Source organism: Bufo gargarizans, chromosome 1, assembly GCF_014858855.1.
Source record: "Bufo gargarizans isolate SCDJY-AF-19 chromosome 1, ASM1485885v1, whole genome shotgun sequence".
In the NCBI taxonomy this organism is placed as follows: domain Eukaryota; kingdom Metazoa; phylum Chordata; class Amphibia; order Anura; family Bufonidae; genus Bufo; species Bufo gargarizans.
The window spans coordinates 585,341,626-585,363,082 of NC_058080.1; the positions used below are offsets into that span (position 1 = coordinate 585,341,626).

General features: G+C 42.4%; 1 protein-coding gene across 1 annotated transcript in view; it reads right to left on the minus strand.

Annotated features, from left to right (window-relative positions):
- Positions 1–10,690: 10,690 nt before the first annotated feature.
- TESC (tescalcin) overlaps positions 10,691–21,457 on the minus strand; it is a 71,201-nt gene continuing 60,434 nt past the window's right edge. The window contains exons 5-8 of the mRNA XM_044275816.1: positions 21,045–21,106; positions 20,859–20,966; positions 14,567–14,614; positions 10,691–11,589 (exon numbers count right to left, since the gene is read on the minus strand). Coding sequence (XP_044131751.1) covers positions 11,512–11,589; positions 14,567–14,614; positions 20,859–20,966; positions 21,045–21,106 — 296 coding nt within the window. The 3' untranslated portion in view covers positions 10,691–11,511. The remainder of the gene's footprint in view (positions 11,590–14,566; positions 14,615–20,858; positions 20,967–21,044; positions 21,107–21,457) is intronic.

Genomic DNA, 21,457 nt, shown 5'->3' on the forward strand with positions numbered 1-21,457 from the left:
GGTGCGCACACTGGCCACCAACGAGTTAACAACAGGGGAGGGGGGGGGCCGCACAATGATATTCAAACTGGGGAGGGGGGGGGGTCTGCCCCCTGCTGCCTGGCAGCCCTGATCTCTTACAGGGGGATATGATAGTACAATTAACCCCTTCAGGTGCCGCACTATCATATCCCCCTGTAAGAGATCGGGTGCTGCCAGGCAGCAGGGGGCAGTCTTGTACACAGTTTGTAGTGTATTCTAACTAGAAGCGTCCCATCACCATGGGAACGCTTCTGTGTTAGAATATACTGTCGGATCTGAGTTTTCACGAAGTGAAAACTCAGCTCTGAAAAAGCTTTTATGCAGACGGATCTTCGGATCCGTCTGTATGAAACTAACCTACGGCCACGGATCACGGACACGGATGCCAATCTTGTGTGCATCCGTGTTCTTTCACGGACCCATTGACTTGAATGGGCCCGTGAACCGTTGGCCGTGAAAAAAATAGGACAGGTCATATTTTTTTCACGGCCAGGAAACACGGCTCACGGATGCGGCTGCCAAACGGTGCATTTTCCGATTTTTCCACGGACCCATTGAAAGTCAATGGGTCCGTGAAAAAAAACGGAAAACGGCACAACGGCCACGGATGCACACAACGGTCGTGTGCAGGAGGCCTTACCCTGGGTTCTCAGTCTCTAAGAAACCCTTTTAAGAGTGTATGTAATGCCACATCCTGTTAAACACAATGGAAAAATGCTACACATGTTCCAGGAGTAGGTTATGCTACACTATGTGAATGGAAATGTATGTTGCAATGTAGTTTTACAAGTGACTGCTCCTTTATTTACAGGTTAAAGTTTGAGACCTTTCCTTTCAGATGTCCAGTGTGCACCCAGCCGTACACCACTGGGGGAGAACAGTGGTTCATGTTGTTTGGCTACAAGCCTGATTATTATCACATTTTTTCAGAATCATTGAGTAGAAAGATTTGCTGCAAGGCTCATATTGTGCCGTGTGAAATATTTCTCGATTAGCATGTCCTATTCTGGTTTCTTCTCTGTCCAAGCTCTTGGCATATGTGCATAAGATGCCACAAATATGTCAGGTGCTGACAAGTAGAAGCATCGGCACGTAGGGAAGGATGACATTCAGACTGTTTGCACAAAGTTAGGAAGCTATCCAAATATTCTGTGCCGGACCACTTGATTAGGGTTGTTAGATACTTCCTATATTGCATTTTGATTTGAAGGTAAACACATTTGCTTACCTTTTAAACATGGATGTGATAAAACCAAGGAGAAATTCTGCACACATCATGGCAGTTACATTTATTTCACTGCAATCTGTAGTGTTCACTTATAAAAGGCAGTGAGACTGTTGGTCGACCTCTGCAGGTTGGCTTCATTCCAGGTACTGATCATGTCAACATTGCTGATGTCCACAGAGTTTAATAAGGAAAGAATGTGTCAGGCAAAGTATTCTTCTGTTCTTAGAGTAGCAGTTGTCAATTGTCAGACTACTATAGGGCACAGTCACGTGAAGGTTAGTGGTGTGGCAGCAATCTGCACCAATGCCACATCACAAGAAACACATACTTGAGGGTAGGGCTGCAGCTATTGATTATTTTAGTAGTCAAGTATTCTACAAAATAATCCAACGAATAATCGAGTACTCTAATAAGAAAAAAAAAAATTAAAAGAACTTTTTTTTATAAAAACTCATCAGCCCCCCAATGCCATCATCAGCCCCCGCCCCCAGGGCCATCATCTGCCCCCTCCCACCCAGTGCCATCAGGCTCTTCGAGTGCCACCGTCTTCCCCCTCCTAGCTATAAGTCCCTGGCGCCAGTGAAATAAAATACTTATCTTTCCTGTAGGGGAGCCGACAACACTGCTCAGCTCCTTAGCCTCTTCTTCTCCACGCGCTTCAGTGTCGTCCTGGCGTTACAGAGCGTCAGGTCCTAGCGCGCGCTTACATGCACTATGTCCTGACGATGTGTCAGGATCCAGTGCAGCGCGGTGTGGGCTGGCGGAGGACCATGGAGCGTGAGTAATAGCAAGCTCTTAACTCACTCTCCGTGGTCACATGACAAAAACGAATCCCCGATGCAAAAAATTTGCATCAAGGATTTTTTTTAATTAAGTAATCTTTTCAGTCTTACTTGAGGGAAGCCTGCTTGGCTGTTTATGTAACTTATGTTGATCACAGCTACTTCTGCATTTATTCACATCATGTGTCAGCTGCCTAGTCAACCATGGAATGCGTGGACAGACCAGTTCCACTAGAATGGGAGCTGCTCTTACTTATCAGTTCTCTATTCAGGCTCCTAGAAACCCCCCTCCCCATGACCTCTCTATTCCCTAATAGGGAACATGGACAGGGGTTGTCTTGCAGAGATAAAGTATTTAAGAAACATTTACTTACTTGAGATTTGCAAGAATGAAACCACCCTCCCTAGGCTTCCTTCAAACACCCTTTACCCTCACTCCGTTCCTATGCAGTGATCTCATATGCTTGAGTAATAAATCAGTCTGCCCGAACCCATGCTGACACTTCATTACTCTAAGCAATAAGACAAAGAGCACCAGACTTAAAACAAGAGCCAGCAATGTCCTCACCTTTCTTTGCTAATACCGTCCCGCTCCAGTCATTGGATGAGGCAGTAAACTACTGAGAAGCTCGCTGAGATAGTTAAGCCTCGTCAGTGTTAAATGCATGTGTGCTGTACATGGTCTACACAGACAGCACATGTACCCATTCATTTTAATGTGTTTATTCACACATCAGTTGTTTACCACAGTCTGTGTTTTTATCACAGATCAATGCTATATTTTGTCCGTGTCCAACCCCACACTCGTTATAGTCTATGGGTAAGTGAAAAATACGGATGCCATCCGTGTTTGATCCATGGATCATTATTATGAGATGCTTTGAAAATTATTTTTCAGCTGCACCGTGAAACATGAATCCATCACGGACATCTTCACTGAGGCATCACTGACCACCTTTTCACGGATATAAGCACGGACGTGAGAAAGCTTTCCTAATGACTGTGTAGTGACATTATGGCATCTTACACAGCACACTTCTGATTGGTACAATACACAATGCACCCATAACTAATCTTGCCCATAGCATAATAGCACTTTTGGGAAAGAGTTATCAAGATCAGCGTGTGCTGCTCTGGTCTTGATAGCCTGTGCCCTGCCGGCATCCCGTGTGCCTAAACTGAAATCTACAACAACTCCGAGATGCTGATAAATGTGTCGGGCCAACACCATGCCCCCTTTTGAGAAAGTGGCGAGGGTGGCATAGAAATGCAACTTGCGGCAAAATTATGTTGCAGTGTTTTTTATTTTTTTTATTTTATTTACGGAGATGATAAATCTCCTCTTTAGAGTACCAAATACTGTCTTTACCCTGACTTCATGAATGATAAATGATAAAATCTGTCAAATGTGAGAAAGTATTATTAGTATCTATGCTACATTTAATGAGTTGAGTACTCCAGTCTTATGTGGGTAGTAACTATATAGGCATCTCTTATATTACTCTTAAGTTTTCCTTGGTTGTTATTGCCTTGCATACCCACAGACTCATCGACACATTAGATTTTAATTTTGATTTGTCGCCAATGGAAATAAAGTTGATCTTTACAATAGTCTTACAGATCCATATTTGGGGCATTCATTTTGAATTATTCCTATTAAAAGTCATTCTTTAGTTATATTCAAGACCTGCTATTTTTACCCTACCCTTGTTTTTTATCATGTTGATCTGTAAGGGATGTATATACCTTATGAGGTTACCCCTATTATTAAAATTAACGTAATGAATGGGCTACAGAAACCCAGTTGTTACGTGTCCCCAAAAAAGTGAGTGTAGACCTGTTCCTGACATTTGATCTGGTTTTCTGTGTTCCGCATTTATGTTCTTTATTGTGTACTTATTTTCTGTATAGAGTTAATGGTTGCTCACATATATTTATTTTATATTTATGTAAATTAGCTATTGGGAGCACCAGGGACTGGTATAGCACTAGGAGCAATGCTAGTGCCCCTTAAACCCAGCTTCACGCTTAACGCCCCTTTAAAACCAGCTTCCCCCCTAGCATAACCACACCGATTAAACGGCAAAAGTAACACATTTTGTCACAAAGCAGGACGTGCAGCAACATTTACAACTTTTCTAACATTTCAGTTTAATACATTTCCACCTATGGGGTGCTAATCCTGTACACTGCATCAATTTAGGCTGTCTAGACATTCACTAGATTTATCACAGAGGCTCAGGCTGGATGAAATGTGTGGTGCATGGCTAGATATTTCATCATTTTCCTTGCAGACCTAATAATTTGAATCAATATGTTCTAACAAGTTGCAATTTTCTCCACACAGACCAATGATCCATGTGGAAGACTCCTGTAATGAATGTACCCATTCAGTTGAATGGGTCCATGTTCAGTCCTGGTTAAGTCTGTTCTTAATTCGAACAGCGACTGCAAAAAAACATTGCCCATCTGAAAACACCCTTAGGTCTTTTTGAATATTAGACCTTATTAGCATCCATAATAAAATGTGATGTCCTTTGATCAACTCACTCAGTTCTCTGTGTGCATGACAACAAAGGGCTGTCCACCAGGTCACCACTGCGGCCAGAGATTGATTGAGTAGGCATATCCAGGCATTTCCTAGGTTTTGAGACCAATCGGGACCCAGTAAGCACCGAAACAGGAGTGCCGGGGCATCAATCAGATATTGATTCTTTTGTTTTTGTAACCCACTCAGAGCCCTTTCCAAAAAACTTTGCACCGTTGGACAACCCCTATAAAAACTTTTTAATATATATATTATTATATAAGAAAAAGAATACACGAAATTGTGGTTTTCTAAAAATAGATTTTATTAATCACATTTATAATTCTGCTTTATCCAATTACAGTAGTTTATTGCTTTTATTGTGTACACCTTCATTGACCGTCACAACTACAGTCATCCCTGCTGCTTCTGCAAACTTACCCAAAGTTTTGGCGAGAAAGGAGGTTGGAGAGGGGAGATGGGTCAATAGCTAGAGACAAAAACACTGCCTCAATGGGCCCTTACAGAAAATGGAACAGATCAGCAGGGAGATTACCTCTATGTCCTCTGCAGGATTTCTACAGAACTGTAGAACTTTCTGCATGTTCCTGACAGACTGTGGGGAAGATCTCCTGTTTACTTTTACCATTATTTTATAGTTTTATTATTCCTTTAAGTTGGCTGCTTTCTTCCAAAAACATTGTCAAACCTATTCACATGCTGCAAAACCATACACACCCCATGGAGAGGTTTTTCTAGAAGAAAACATCCACTTTTTCCAATCCTGGACAGCCCCATTGTTCTTTATATCAATGGGCCTGAATGCATTCTACCTGCCAGTAGTTCAGAGCACTCCCAGAAAATCAATAATGTAAAAGGTGATGAACAAATAAAGAAAACTTTTCTCATGGGACTAATAATCACCAGATACAGGGTGATACAGGGTGTAGTAATAACTAAGACTAACAATGTCTAATACACAGCAATGCCTACATTATAGAAGTAAAGGATTTCCATGGCCGATGGTATGTACTAACTTTAATGTGTCTTTGGTTGTAGATCATATAAAGGCAACTATAACTCAGGGCTCCATGATTGTCTGTTGCTCTTCATACAGGACTTGCTTTAACCCCTTAAGGACCTTGCCATTTTTCCCCTTTAAGGACCAGGGCATTTTTTGCAAATCTGACGTTTCAGAATTGCACATATTTTGGCAGATTTTCCATTTTAATAAAAAAATTTACAGTAACAAAGCAAGGGTTAACAGCCAAAGAAAACTCAATATTTATTGCCCTGATTCTGTAGTTTACAGAAACACCCCATATATGGTTGTAAACTGCTGTACGGGCAGACGGCAGGGCGTAGAAGGAAAGGAATGCCATATGGTTTTTGGAGGGCAGATTTCACTGGGATAATTTTAAGTTGACATGTCACATTTGAAGACCCCTGATGCACCCCTATAGTAGAAACTCCAGAAAAATGACCCCATTTTTGAAACTACGGGATAAGTGGCAGTTTTGTAGGTACTATTTTAGGATACATATGATTTTTGGTTGCTCTATATTGCACTTTTTGTGAGGCAAGGTAACAAAAGATAGCTGTTTTGGCACAGTTTTTATTTTTTATTTACAACATTCATCTGACAGGTTAGATCATGTGGTATTTTTATAGAGCAGGTTGTTACGGACGCGACAATACCAAATATGACTACTTTTTTGTTGTCAGTTTTACATAATAAAACATTTTTGGAAAAAAAACATTTTTTTTGTGTCTCCATATTCTGAAAGCCATAGTTTTTTTTATTTATTTTTTGGGCGACTGTCTTATGTAGGGGCATGAGATGACGGTTTGATTGGTACTATTTTCGGGTGCATGTGACTTTTTGATCGCTTGGTATTGACACTTTTTATTTTTATTCACCTGAGGGTTTAGGTCATGTGATATTTTTATGCAGCAGGTTCTTACGGATGTGGCAATACCTAATATGTATACTTTTTTCTTTATTTAAGTTTTACACAATAACAGCATTTTTGAAAGAAAAAAAATCATGTTTTAGTGTCTCCATATTCTGAGCCATAGTTTTTTTTTATTTTTTGGGCGATTGTCCTAAGTATTTTTTGCAGGATGAGATGTCGGCTTGATTGTAAAAATTTAGGGGTGCGTATGACTTTTTGATCGCTTGGTATTACACTTTTTGTGATGTAAGGTGACAAAAAATAGCTTTTTTTACACCATTTTTTTTTTTTTTACGGCGTTCACTTGAGGGGTTAGTTCATGTGATTTTTATACAGCAACGCCTTTTTGAGCACTTTTAGTGATGTAAGGTGACTATTTTTAAAAAACATAATTTACTTTATTTTGCGAAAGGACGCTTTTTTTTTTTATTTTTACTTGAAACTTTTTTTTTGTAAAACATTATTTTCTTAACTTTTTTTTTCTCCCACTCTGGGACTTCAACCTTTGGGGGTCTGATCCCCTTTACAGTGCATCACAATACTTCTGTATTGTAATGCATTGGCTGTAAGAGTATTACACACTGTAATACACTTACAGCTTCCTGCCTGTGAGATCCAGGGGGCTGGATCTCACAGGCTGTTACGGAAGGCAGCCAGGATGCCTAAGGAAGGCATCGGGCTGCCTTCCCTGCCATCAGGTCCCCGTCACAGCAGCACGGGGACACGATGGCCCCCCCTCACCCGGAAGGATCCCACACGTGCCGCTGTCAGCGCTGACCGCGGCAGTGCGAGGGTTAATGTGCTCAGTGTTTTCACCGATGCCAGCACATACAGCAGGGGTCTGGCTATCAGTGACTGCCGGACCCCTACCGCTGATCGGGTGGGCGCGGCTCCTGCACCCGCCCGATCAGCCTACCGTACATGTACGGCGAAGGTCCTTAAGGGGTTAAACTCAGTGGGGGAGATTCATCAAAACTGTTCTAAAGCAAAACTGACTTAGTTGCCCATAGCAACCAATTAGATTCTACCTTTCATTTTTCAGAGCTCTTTTGGAAAATGAAAGGATGAATCCGATTGGTTGCTATGGGCAACTAAGCCAGTTTTTCTTTTCACCAGTTTTTCTTTTCACCAGTTTTGATAAATCTCCCACATTATTCATAATAAAATATCTGGTTTAGACTATTTAGCTGTTTTCTTTTTCATTTCGGCAGTACTATACCATTGAAAATAAGATATAAAATACTGTCCTGTAGCTGTCAGCACAGAGAGATACAACTCCTAAATAGATAGGTAATCCATTGTCAGTTTACTGACAAACGTAAAAAAGCATAAACAGCACATCTGCTCGATATTGGCAGTTTACTGCTGTTGTGAGAAGAAGGTGTTATCTGAAGGATAATTCTCATTATAGTAGTAGGTGTAGAATTGGGATGACAGTATGACACGTCTATTGTTGTCTTGACAGACCTAGATATAGATGCCCACAGAGGAGCACTGCACTGATCAGTGTGATCTATGATGCTCTAAATGATTCAGTCTGGTCATAGCAACGGTCTGACTGAAAAAGTTAAAGGGCTTCGGTCAGCAGATTAGTACCTATGAAACTAGCGGACCTGTTACATGAGCGCTTGGCAGCTGAAGGCATCTGTGTTGGTCCCATGCCCATACGTAGCCACATTGCAGAGAAAAAAATAAGTTTTAATATATGCAAATGAGCCTCTAGTGCCAACGGGGCGTTGCTGTTACACCTAGAGGCTCTGCTCTCTCTGCAACTGCCGCACCCTCTGCACTGTAATTGACAGGGCCAGGCAGTGAAAACATCAGAACGCCTGGCCATGTCAATTAAAGTGTAGAAGGTGCTGCAGTTGCAGAGAGAGCTGAGCCTCTAGGTGTAACGGCAATGCCCCATTGCTCCTAGAGGCTCATTTGCATATATTAAAACTTATTTTTTCTCTGCAATGTGGCTACCTATGGGCATGGGATTAACACAGATGCCTTCAACTGCCAAGCGCACATGTAAGGGTACTTTCACACTAGCGTTTTTCTTTTCCGGCGCTGAGTTCCGTCCTAGGGGCTCAAATCCGGAAAAGAACTGATCAGTTTTATCCCCATGCATTCTGAATTGAGAGAGCAATCCATTCCGGATGCATCAGGATGTCTTCAGTTCAGTCTTTTTTACTGATCAGGCTTTTCAGAAAACTGTAGCATGTTGTATTTTTACCTCCAGCCAAAAATCCGGAACATTTTGACTGAACGCCGGCATTTTTCCCATTGACTTGCATTAATGCTGGATCCGGTGCCGTGTGTTCCGTCAAACCGGCTTTTGCATGTTAAACCCGAAAAATGTGCAAAAAAAGTTAAAGTCCATAAATGGCGGATCCTTATTTTTTTTCAATGCATTTTTTCATTGTGATCCGGATTCAAATGTAATCTGTTTTCACACGTTTTTCAGGATCCGGCGGGCAGTTCCGGCGACTGGATTTCCCGCTGGATTCAAACAACGCTAGTGTGAAAGTACCCTAACAGGCTCATGTGCATATATAAAAACATAATTTTTCTCAGTAAGGCCTCCTGCACACGAACGTGTGCGCCCCGTGGCCATGCTGCAGCCCGCAAATTGTGGGCCGCAATGCACAAACACACGGATCGCAGACCCATTAACTTTAATGGGTCTGCGATCCGCCCATTCCTCAAAAAGATAGGACTGGGGCTTAGCACAAAAAGATAGGATTGGGGCTTAGCACAGCCATGATTTACAATAACGTAACTTTAAAAAAAAGCTGGCTTAATTTATAGCTTAAGTCTGGCTTAGGCCCCTTTCACATGGGCGAGTATTCCGCATGGGTGCAATGCGTGAGTTGAACGCATTGCACCCGCATTGAATCCGGGCCCATTCATTTCTATGGGGCTGTGCACATGAGCTGTGATTTTCACGCATCACTTGTGCGTTGCGTGAAAATCGCAGCATGCTCTATATTCTGCGTTTTTCACGCAGCGCAGGCCCCATAGAAGTGAATGGGGCCGTGTGAAAATCGCAAGCATCCGCAAGCAAATGGATGCATGGTTGCTAGGTGACGATCGGGCTGGGGAACAGATCTGTATTATTTTCCCTTATAACATGGTTATAAGGGAAAATAATAGCATTCTGAATACAGAATGCAAAGTAAAATAGTGATGGAGGGGTTAAAACAAAATAAAAATAAAATTAACTCACCGAGTCCACTTGGTCGTGTAGTTGCGGATCTCTGTCTTCTTCTGTAATTTTGAGCTGCCGGCTAAGGACCTGTGGTGACGTCACATCACATAATCCAATCACATGGTCCCTCACCATGGTGATGAACCATGTGATTGGACCATGTGATGAGCACAGTGACATCATCAAAGGTCCTATTCCTGTGCACAGCAAAGAAGAAGACAGAAGAGAAGCTGGGCTGTGCGATCAAGTGGATTAAGGTGAGTTAAATTATTATTATTATTTTTTTTAACCCCTCCAGCCTTATTGTACTATGCATTCTGTATTAAGAATGCTATTATTTTCCCTTATAACCATGTTATAAGGGAAAATAATATAATCTACAGAACACCTAACCCAAACCTGAACTTCTGTGAAGAAGTTCAGGTTTGGGTACCAAACATGCCGATTTTTCTCACACGCATGCAAAACGCATTATAATGTTTGCCCTTGCGCGGAAAAATCGCACATTTTCCTGCAACGCACCCGCATCTTATCCTGGCAAAAAACATGACGCCCGTGTGAAAGAGGCCTTAGACTTAAATTTCTAGAGTACGGCAGGGTGGAGATGCACCTAATTTATTAGGGCTCATGCAAATGAATGTGTACTTCTGTGGGTTTTCTGTCCGTGCCTCCGCACTGCAAAAAAGTACTGCATGCAGGCTGTCTGATGCAGATCGCAGACCTGTGACTGGGTCCACGTGGTCGGTGCCCATGCATTGCGGATTACAATTTGCGGTCCACAGCACGGGCACAGCCGGTCGTGTGCATGAGCCCTTAAGAGGATGCCTCTTAGGCGCATTTTACTCCAAAGCAGGAAGATCAGGTCTGGCGTATTGGAACACCAGTCTTTATAAATCTTCCTTATGGGGTGACTATAAGAATTATATTCAGAAAATCATCCACCCCTTCTTTAGAACACAAATTACATAGAACATTCACATATAGGTTTTTAATATGTGATCCTTTTACTTATTTATTTTTTATGGACGTGTCCCTTTAATCATATTGAAATGCATAGTTGCAATGGAAGTCAATGATAGCCATACAGTATGCAAGTACATAAATGTACAGTAACTGGTGGTGGGTCCTCTGTGGTTAAGTCTACAAACATTAGTGACAGTTTTGATTAATTGCAAGAAATGTATTAGAAAATAAAGAAAATTTGGGGATTTTAGAACAATTCTTTGTCTCCTGTGATTTTGTATACATCTTTACATTCAGGATTATATAACCATCTAGACATACTCTCACCTAAGCTACATACTATTACTTATCAGCAGTCTATTAGCTAATATAGCTTCAGTGAATGCCTGGCATACAGTATTCCTCATGGACTTGCATAGAAGGACGCCATCTCAGTTCCAGAAAGAACCAATACTCCGTCTGTTCCAATCCTCACGTCAATAACTGGCTAATCTACATCTAGTTTGGCAAAATTTCCTTAAAAAAAAGTTCTGATTTTTCAGTGTAGGGCTATCCATAATTATAGCTGTATCTGAAAAGACTACATCTATCTGGTTACACGGATGCGCTTGGTCAGTCAGAGCAGTCTTATAGAGGGGAGCATGGATGGGGGAACGCCCCACGTTATGATGTTCATAGGCCCTAATAAGCATCTGGACAGGGTTTGCACAAAATACAACTAGTACCGAAAGCATTAAATATAAAGTTACTATATAAATTATGAATTTTACATCAAAGACCCCAATATCCTCTTTAAATGAAGAGTTTACATCATGATTTTCACTCCAGCACCAGATGATTCAATGGCAGGAAGGTATAGTGTCCATGTTCAGGAATCTGACCAGCATTTTGGTTTCAATATCAATTCCTTCCCAGATCTAGAAAAGAAATATAAAGAACTATGAATCCGACTATAAAAGGCAACACAGATGGATTTAAAGACGACCTGTTGGCTCTCCAGACATGTTTGTTTTAATTAATATTAGTAATCCCCATAATATAACAATTCTGGAGCATATTATCTTAGAACTCCGTGTTGTGTTCTCCTCTATTATTCCTCCTAGAAATGTATATATAAGTTGAAAACTGGGTGTTCCCACAGTTGGGGACATGTCCCTGCACAGTCTGACATTTTCCAATCAGTGCTGCCAGTGACAGACTGTAGGGACACTTGACGACCTTTTTACATGGGCAGAGATTGATACGGTTATCGGGCTCATTCCGGATAACTGCCCCATGTAAATGTCATCAGGTGATCCCAACTTACCACACCTAGTCTAAGGCAGAGGGGTCCTCAGTGTGACCCAGGGGTGGACGCAGTCAGTAGAAGACCCCTGTATAGGCTCCTTAGTTCTAAAAGATTACCAAAGAGTTCCCACTTATGTGGCAATAATTGTGATTTACTTTATGAAATCCATTGCTTTACTCCCTTATATCTGATATAATTGAAGGCAAGTAGCTGCCTTTAAGATTGTGGTAACCTCCTTATCTACTGGACCCCTCTTCTTAGAGAAGTCTGGCCTCTAGAAGGGCACTTTTCATAGCAATTTTCGGTGTTGATGTTTAACTATTAGTAACCAGTGATGGCCAGTTTGCATTGTTCGTCCGTGAACATATGCTGGCTGCCATCTTTTTTCACAAGTCCGGCGAGGCACAGGTGAGCCCTTACCTGTGCCTGTGCCGCTAGCCGCTCTGAAAACAAATGCGGTCACTGGGAGCAGGCAGTTCCAAGAACAGTCCGATGAAGGCCCCCGGTGGCTGTTCTCGGAACTGCCTGCTCCCGCTGACCGCACTTGTTTATCAGACCGGCTTGCGCACAGGCACAGGTAAGGGCTTACCTGTGCCTCGCCGGACTTGTGAAAAAAGATGGCAGCCCGCATATGTTCGCAGACGAACCATGCGAACTGGCCATCACTGTTAGTAACTGTGAAATTAAAGTTTCACATTTTTCCTCTCTTTGTGCTGAACCCTGACTAATATGAATATATCTGTTCTAGTGAAAACATCCTGATTTACCTTTAGAAGGGTGTAGTGTCTTATCAGCCTTGTGAGCCCAGCCCTTGATACATATGCCCACCCTGTTCATGAATAGACGGGGATCACTACAGCCTGATAGCAATATCACAGATCTACGATAACATTCCACCACCTGTCATTTCTTCACACTTGTCCCATGGAGACTTTTTAACCTTCAATAACACAAGATGTTCTATATAGTCAGGCCATAATTTCCTTTGAAATGCACTAAATATACAAGAATGTTTGCCTCTGAGCAGATGGGGTTATCATACAGAAAGTGGGCGATATCAACAGATATACGGATTCCACTAAGGGTGGTTAGATTTGCCATGTTTGACCTCTAAATGTGTGGACATACAGTTCACTTTTATACTTTTCTGGTAAGTAGGGTACACACCTGATCATACGCATAAGATATGAAGGACTCCTGCCCTTTGAGGACTTCCTCCCTTTCCTTGACCCACAAGGCTGACAAAGTGAATGATATTAGGAGGATGGAGGAGCTCTCTGTGTTACTACTTGTTAAACACCAGACGTTCTTTCCCTTGAGGACGCCTTGGGTTCTCTTCCAAGGCTCACCGTGTTATTGCTCCCCAGGAGATGCAGTGTTAGGGTATTCCCCTGAACTCCATGTCTTCTCACTATTCCTAATGTTATCGATGTCCTATGTCTGCTGTATATTTTGTTGTCCTGGACAATTTTATTTTGTACATATAATCAGATCTTATTGTAGGGGCGGGGGGTTGCGCCCTTCCTCTAAATGACCTCTCAGATACCATGGTCACAACTGACCATGACATCTGAGATATTAACAGTCTGTAATCCGGATTGTCTCCAACCATGGACACCAATCGTGGGTATCTGCTTACAACACATCAGTCACTCAATGGCTAGGGCTTTGGCTCAGCTTCTTTGCTGGTGCCATATGTAAACTCCTGGTTTCTGCTGTACGGGTATGGAGGATGTCAGGATATATAATAATCACAAAATGTCAGGTTTTCAGAGGCTCAATCCTTGTAAGCAACGTACTGACAGCAGGGTTGAACTGGGAGCTTGGAAAAAAACAAAACGAAAAGTGCCCCATGTCGCAAGAGGATCGAAAGTGACAGAAGGCAGAGCCAGCAATTCTGTAGTGCAGCACAAAATACCCCCCCCCCCAGCAGAACCAAATACCACAGTGCAGCACAAAATACCGCCCCAGCAGAACCAAATACCACAGTGCAGCACGAAATACCACCCCAGCAGAACCAAATACCGCAGTGCAGCATAAAATACTGCCCCAGCAGAACCAAATACCACAGTGCAGCCACAAATACCGCCCCAGCAGAACCAAATACCGCAGTGCAGCACAATATACCGCCCCAGAGGAACCAAATACTGCAGTGCGGCATAAAATACCGCCCCAGCAGAACCAAATACCACAGTGCAGCACAAAATACTGTCGCCCCAGCAGAACCTAATACCACAGTACATAACAAAAAACTGCCCCAGCTGCAGTATTCAACTGTATCACCGCCCTGAGGATGGAATACAGTTGAATTCAGGAGATGACCTGCTGCCGCCAGCCATGTGCGTAAGTACCTGATGCTTCTTTCATTAATTAAGGCTGAGAGAATCAGATCGTTATGTACCTGGCCGGCAGCCATGACGTGGGCTTGGGTGGCTCCCGGGCATCGCTCTACTGGGAAAATTCCCTGTAGGGTCTATAAACCGTCTGCCCCTGCCTCACAACAATAACATTTAGTTCTCTGTATCCTTTTTTCCTTTCAGTTATTGCTAAAGAGCTTCAAACAGTGGCATACGTCTAGGAATGACTGAATATCAGGAGAAAGTTACCTTCAAAAAGTCTTCAAAGGTGATTCCTTCATATATCTGGTCTGGTTCCTGTTAAAGGGTAAAGCAAAACAGATTGTGAAACAACTAGAAACCTAGAAGACTGACACCAGAAAAAGACTCCTGCTAGTCCTCGTCTGCCTTTTTATCATTTCCTTTGTCTCTTAGGATAGACACATGACTATCTCAGGCGTGATTACCTCCACTTACTGTAGACTTTCCATCCACATCTGCTGGAAGGACCCGATCACATGCAGTTTCTACCACAGTTGTTATATTTAGATGCTACCGAATGGAGCAGAGCCATGAGTGGCAGTTGTCGGTTGAGGTGGACTGCGCCAAGAAGGGACGGATGAGGAGGGTTAAATAGCTGCCGGAGTGCTCAAGCAAACAGCCTGTGTACCTACCTGCTTAACAGCTGGGGTCGGACCAAGCTGTGATCCAGCTTGTTAACCCTTTGGTTATGCCGTGATCCATACTGCAGCATGATCAAAAGGTGCTCCCCCTGTGATCCGGTCACCAGGTTTCCCAGTGACCCGATCACAGCTGGGGGATCAATGCAGTCAGTTCTGAGGACCTAAGACCTATGATGGAGCACAAGGCTGCCTGCACTGTAAGCCTGCTATTACATTTACATTTATTGTGCACACAATAGTAAAAAGTAAAAAGAAAAAACATTTTAGTTCAAAACCCAAACGGTGTAAAAAATAAACAAAAAACAATGCCAAGAATCCCTTTTTTTAAAATATTTTCGCAGCAAAAAATATAAATTACTAATGCATTGTGATTGTCTATATTGCCTTCATTTTTCCATCGCATCATACACTGCATGAGGCCTTTGCCTTTTTCTACAGTGTGCAAGCACGTCCACCACTGCAGGATTGCAGAGTGGTCGTAGCCCCTGGGTACAGCCAGTGTGTAATGTGATGGAAAAATAAATCAACCCAGCAAAGGAGGCAATATGGACGATCGCAATACATTAGTAAGTGCCTTGTATTAACTTTCTCTACATAATAAATGCCATGTGCTGAAGTGAGACAACCCCTTTAAGGCCTATTCAGGCCTGGTTATTAGGGGGTTAAGGAAAAGTCTTTACATTGATTTGGTTGCAAGACAGTGACCTCATTTTATAAGAGCTGGTTTAGGCTACTTTCACACTAGCGTTCAGAGCGGATCCGTTCTGAACGGATCCGCTCATATAATGCAGACGGTGGCTCCGTTCAGAACGGATCCGTCTGCATTATATTGTATAACATTTTCTAAGTGTGAAAGTAGCCTGAACGGATCCGTCCAGACGTTTACATTGAAAGTCAATGGGGGACGGATCCGTTTGAAGATTGAGCCATAGTGTGTCATCTTCAAACGGATCCGTCCCCACTGCAAGCAGCGTTCAGGTGTCCGCCTGCTGAGCGGAGCGGAGGCTGAACGCCGCCAGACTGATGCATTCTGAGCGGATCCGCGTCCACTCAGAATGCATTAGGGCTGGACGGAAGCGTTCGGGTCCGCTTGTGAGCCCCTTCAAATGGAGCTCACAAGTGGACAGCCGAACGCTAGTGTGAAAGTAGCCTAAGATTCAAAGATGTATACATTATGCACACTTAGGCCCCTTTCACACGGGCGAGAATTCCGTGCGAGTGCAATGCATGAGGTAAACGCATTGCACCCGCACTGAATCAGGACCCATTCACTTCAATGGGGCTGTTCAAATGAGCAGTGATTTTCACACATCACTCGTGCGTTGCATGAAAACCGCAGCATGCTCTATATTCTGAATTTTTCATGCAACATAGGCCCCATAGAAATGAATGGGGCTGCGTGAAAATCGCATTGCATCCGCAAACATGGTTATAAAGGAAAATAATAGCATTCTTAATACAGAATGCTTAGTAAAATGTTGCTGGAGGGGTTAAAAAATAAAACCAATTAACTCGCCTCTTCCACTTCTTTCTTCTTCTTTGAGGACCTGCAAAAGGACCTTTGATGACGTAATCGGGTGAGCGAGGTGACGTCGGTGCAGGTCCTGCTGAATGAAGATAGAAGGACCTGCGCTGAAGTCCCCGCGCTCACCACGTGGTGAGCGCAATTATGTCAAAGGTCCTTTTGCAGGTCCTGAAAGAAGAAGAAAGAAGACGATGCCGGCTGCGCGATCAAGTGGATGAGGTGAGTTAATAGTTTTGTTTTTTTTAACCCCTCAAGCAACATTTTACTAAGCATTCTGTATCAAGAATGCTATTGTTTTCTATTATAATCATGTTATAAGGAAAAATAATAACCTCTACAAAACACCTAACCCAAATCTGAACTTCAGTGAAGAAGTTCGGGCCTGGTCACCACATTCAGTTTTTTATCACGCGCGTGCAAAACGCATTGCACCAGCGCGATAAAAACTGAACAACGCAACACAATCGCAGTCAAAACTGAAATTGTGTGCGCACTCGCGCGGCTTTCCCGCAATGCACCCGGGAAGCCCTTCTGAATGAGGCCTTATAGGGTACATAAATTGTGGTTGAAATATTTTTTTATAAGAGTCAGAGATTTTTAAAATTACAAAAAGATGGGACACAAAGAAACCTTGCAACCTGACACCACAGGGGAAGTATCTGTCTGACCATGGCTGATGTGACACTCATGCACTGGGCAAAGTGTCTGCAGGCACTCTGTGTGGCACTCTATTCTTCCGCAGAGCGGTATGAGATACCGCATGCCAGCAACTATTGACAGTCTCCTGAATGTAGAAAGGTCTCAGTCATATGATTTTATTTTTATATATACTCTATACTTGTGCTGTATTGTACTAGGTCATAATAACCGTACGACGGGGTTGCTTCTGAAGTTCAGGGTGTTAAATAAATCCAGCATCATTGGTGTTAAAGAGTAGGACTTCTGTGAAAATACATGGTGATGTAGACTCCATCTGCTCATCCATACAAACGTATAATTGGCAATAACTGTCATTGCCAATTTGTGTGAAGGACTGGTGCGATCTGTGGGAGATGATGGAAACTGCACATCTATTTCTTTTCAAAATAACCTCAAAATCCCTTTGGCAATGAACACGTTTTACAGACTGTTCCTGTGACACACACACAGATAGCGATATATATCCACTGGAAATGTATTGTATGGGGATGAAGAATTTTAGGCTACTTTCACACTAGCGTTTTTGCCGGATCTGGCAGGGTTCAGCAAAAACGCTTTCATTACTGATAATTTCAACCATCTGCATCCGTTATGAACGGATCTGTTTGTATTATCTGTAACATTGCAAAGACGGATCCGTCACAAAGTCCATTGAAAGTCAATGGTGGACGGATCCGATTTTTGTATTGTGTCAGAGAAAATGGATCCGTCCCCTTGCATTGTGAGATCCGTCTTGCTCCGCATCTCAGTGTGGAAAGCAAACCGTAGCATGCTGCAGTTTACTCTCCGGTATGAGAACGGAACGGAAAGCATTTCTGAGCATTCCGTTCTGTTCAGTTACGCAAGTGTTTTTTCTGGTATTGAGACCCTATGACGAATCTCAATACCGGAAAACACTAACACTAGTGTGAAAATAGCCTTAGCCACGTAGGTCATATGTTAAAATAGTAAAACTTTGTATACGCTTTCCAGGTTGACTATGGAAGACTTATGAAACTTGCTGCGCCAGCATTTTTTCAGCAAAATGTCGCAAGTGATGTCACACCTGATCTCTGCTCCACTTTCCATTTTGGACTGCAAAAGTGGGCATGGTTTCAGTGTAAATAACTTTTAAGCTACATTTATTATCTGCAACTTTTCAAAAAGTAGCAAAAAAAAAAGTCACAAAGTGACACCAGTAGTAGGTGGAGTAGAAGATCTGGCGTAGCATTTCTACACCACAGTGTTAGGTTTTAAAGATGCATCACATGTAACAAATAACACACAATGGGGGAGATTTACCAATAGTGGGTCAAAGGAAAACTGGCTTTAGTTGCCCATAGTATTGTTCAGAGGAGCTGTGAAAAATGAAATGACTAAACTAACTAAATACCGACACAACAGTTGTGTGGCAGCTTGTGCGCTCAAAAATAATGATAACCCTAATCCGTGAGAAAGCATGGACACCGATATATTATGAGTATTGGCCCAATGTGCCTGAAATAAAAATGGAAAAAAATTATTGATTAAAAATATCCTACCATTTTGTGAAAACAGCAACCATGCAGAGCTAGCTGTCCTGTGGTTACATGGCAAGATGGCCATGAGGAAGGATGAAGTGTTTCATCTGAAACATGTAGCTTTTTTTAAATGTTTTTTTTTTGTATTGCATGATGATAATGTTTTCATGCGCTTGAAATAAAGATTTGGAGTTTTTAACCACAAGTGCCAGAAGATTTGTCCAGGATTCACAGCATAATGTGTCTAAATAGCATTTTTCTTTTGCTAGACCTCACTTATCTAATGTATATATTCCTGACCATCAGGTCTGCAGAGTGTCACGGTCAGAGTTTGGTTAGCATTTGTAACCCAAAACCAACAGCGGGTCCAAAACACAGAAGAGGTGCAAATCTTTTTTTCAAGTAGTAATTCATGTCTTTCCTGGCTTTGACTTACAAATATTCACCATGCAAAATACTAACCAAGATGCTGACATGTGAAAGTGTATTACTTCAAATGTGCAGGCTGCCATGTTTAGAGTAAAGAATCCCTGACACTTGTGCCATTAGTGCCCAGAATTAACCATAGGAGTGTGTAACCTGTTTGGTGTGCCACTGGCCTGGGCACTTGGAGTTTGTTTCCTCCATCCCACAAACAATGCCCAAACATATGGAAATGCAGCCATAGGGAATGCATCTCTACTTTGGTTTGGTTTGCTTGGGTATTGTTATTTGGGCACTTAAAGGGGTTGTCTTATCTGAGGCAATTGGGCATATCACTAGGATATGCCCCCATTGTCTGATAGGTGCGGGTCCCACTGCAGGGACCCATATTTAAACGGAGTGGGCCAAAGTGGTGGCTGGAGGACTCCGGCCCGACCACCACCAAGAGCTCTCCCCATATAAGTGAATGGCAGCACACTGCACATGACTGCCCCCCCCCCCCCCACTCCCATTCTTTTCTATGGGCCTGATGGTAATAGCCGAGCCAGTGCTCAGCTATTTTCAGCAGCCACATAGAAATGAATGGAGGGTGGCTGCGCACCACTTTCAGGGCTCTGTTTAGGAGGAGGTCCCAGCCGTGGGACCCGCAACTATCTGACAGACCCTATTATTTCAGATAAAACAACCCCTTTAAAGGCTATGTACACCTTTGGGGGCAATTTTTTTTATTATTGCATTGTACTCATTTTGGTCTTTATTAAAAATATGGAGTCCTTTTTTCTGTACAGAGCTGAGATGCTCTAGAAGCAGCCTCTGGATTTTCTCTCTTTTCTCCCAGTTGGGTAGCTGACCGACTCCTTATCTCTTACTAAACACTTATTATAGCTCAGTTCTTATCTTACTCATAAGAGTGTGGCTTAAATAAGTGTTTATGTCCTCTCAGTAGTTTAGACATAAGGTTTATTAGATGACCAGTGAAAGTGAAAATACCAATCACACAGTTACAAAAACAGTTAACCCTGTTTTTAATAAGGTCCATTGAGAATATGATTTTTTAGCAAAAAATAAATAAAATGCCATCATAAACAAAAGATGCCTCCGAATGTGTACATAGCCTTTAATGAGGGTATCATTTGGACGCTACATGGTGGCCCATAAGGAAAGGGGGCACCAACCTAAAGCCAGCGCTGTTTGAGACCCTTACTTTGTGGAGGCTACTCAAAGTTCTATATATAAAGAGAATATATTTATTCAGTGCTCATGTTATATTTCTTGTTGATTGTGCAAAAAGGTATCTCCCAAGGAAAGAGAACCATCTTGACAATGTCAGCTTGTGGAAGTGTCTCCCTAGGAGTCAAAATTTGACTTTTTAACTTGACAAAGAAAAATAGCCAGGCATTAACGCTGCGGCCTTCTTTCTGCTCACCAAGTACAGCTCCATCCATTTCACAGCAGCTGTGCTTGGTATCACATTGACTTAAACCGACAACGCTGCAAGCAACGTTCTGGTGTCCGCTTCCAGAGCGGAATGGAGACTGAACGGAGGAAAACTGATGCATTCTGAGCAGATCCTTTTCCATTCAGAATGCATTAGGGTAAAACTGATCCGTTTTGGACCGCTTGTGAGAGCCCTGAATCTCAGAAACAGAAAGCCAAAACGCTAGTGTGAAAGTAGCCTAACAGGTACAAATCTTCCACGTATATTGTAAAGTGGATAGGTCTAATAGCCTTACCATTTGCCCCACACAAATGCTGGCTGCTTCCATCATAGCTCCATCTGCAATAGACCTTGCTGTCTCTTTCTCAATGTGCGGATTCCCCGATAGTAGCTCTTCTACCACCTGCGCACAACAAAAAGGTTCATTTTTAACTTGGAGCCATAATCAAAAAGTATGTGTTTTATAAGATTGTATACGTACATTTCTGTATTCATCCAGGGTGATCTTGCTGTCATTGTCGGTATCATACATGTTGAACAGAACTGAAAGACACAAATCTCTAGTTTACAATTCACTATAGCTGTCGATGTAAGTACAGTATGTGAAGACTGAAAATAAACGTTCAAGATTCAGTAACGTGATTGACTACTGTAGTCATTTCTAACCTAATCATTTTTGATGCAGTTTTAGTGCCAAAGTTAGATGTGGAAGAGGAAGTTCAGTATATTAGCATTTTATATTCCCCATTCATTCACCAATCCATTCTTGACCTTGGCTCAGAAAATTGCATCAAAACCAGCACCAAAAACTGCATAAGTGATTCCTAAGGCTGATGGAACACGTAGGTATTTTGGTGTAGTTTTTGTGGCATTTTGCCGTTTTAATAAATATTA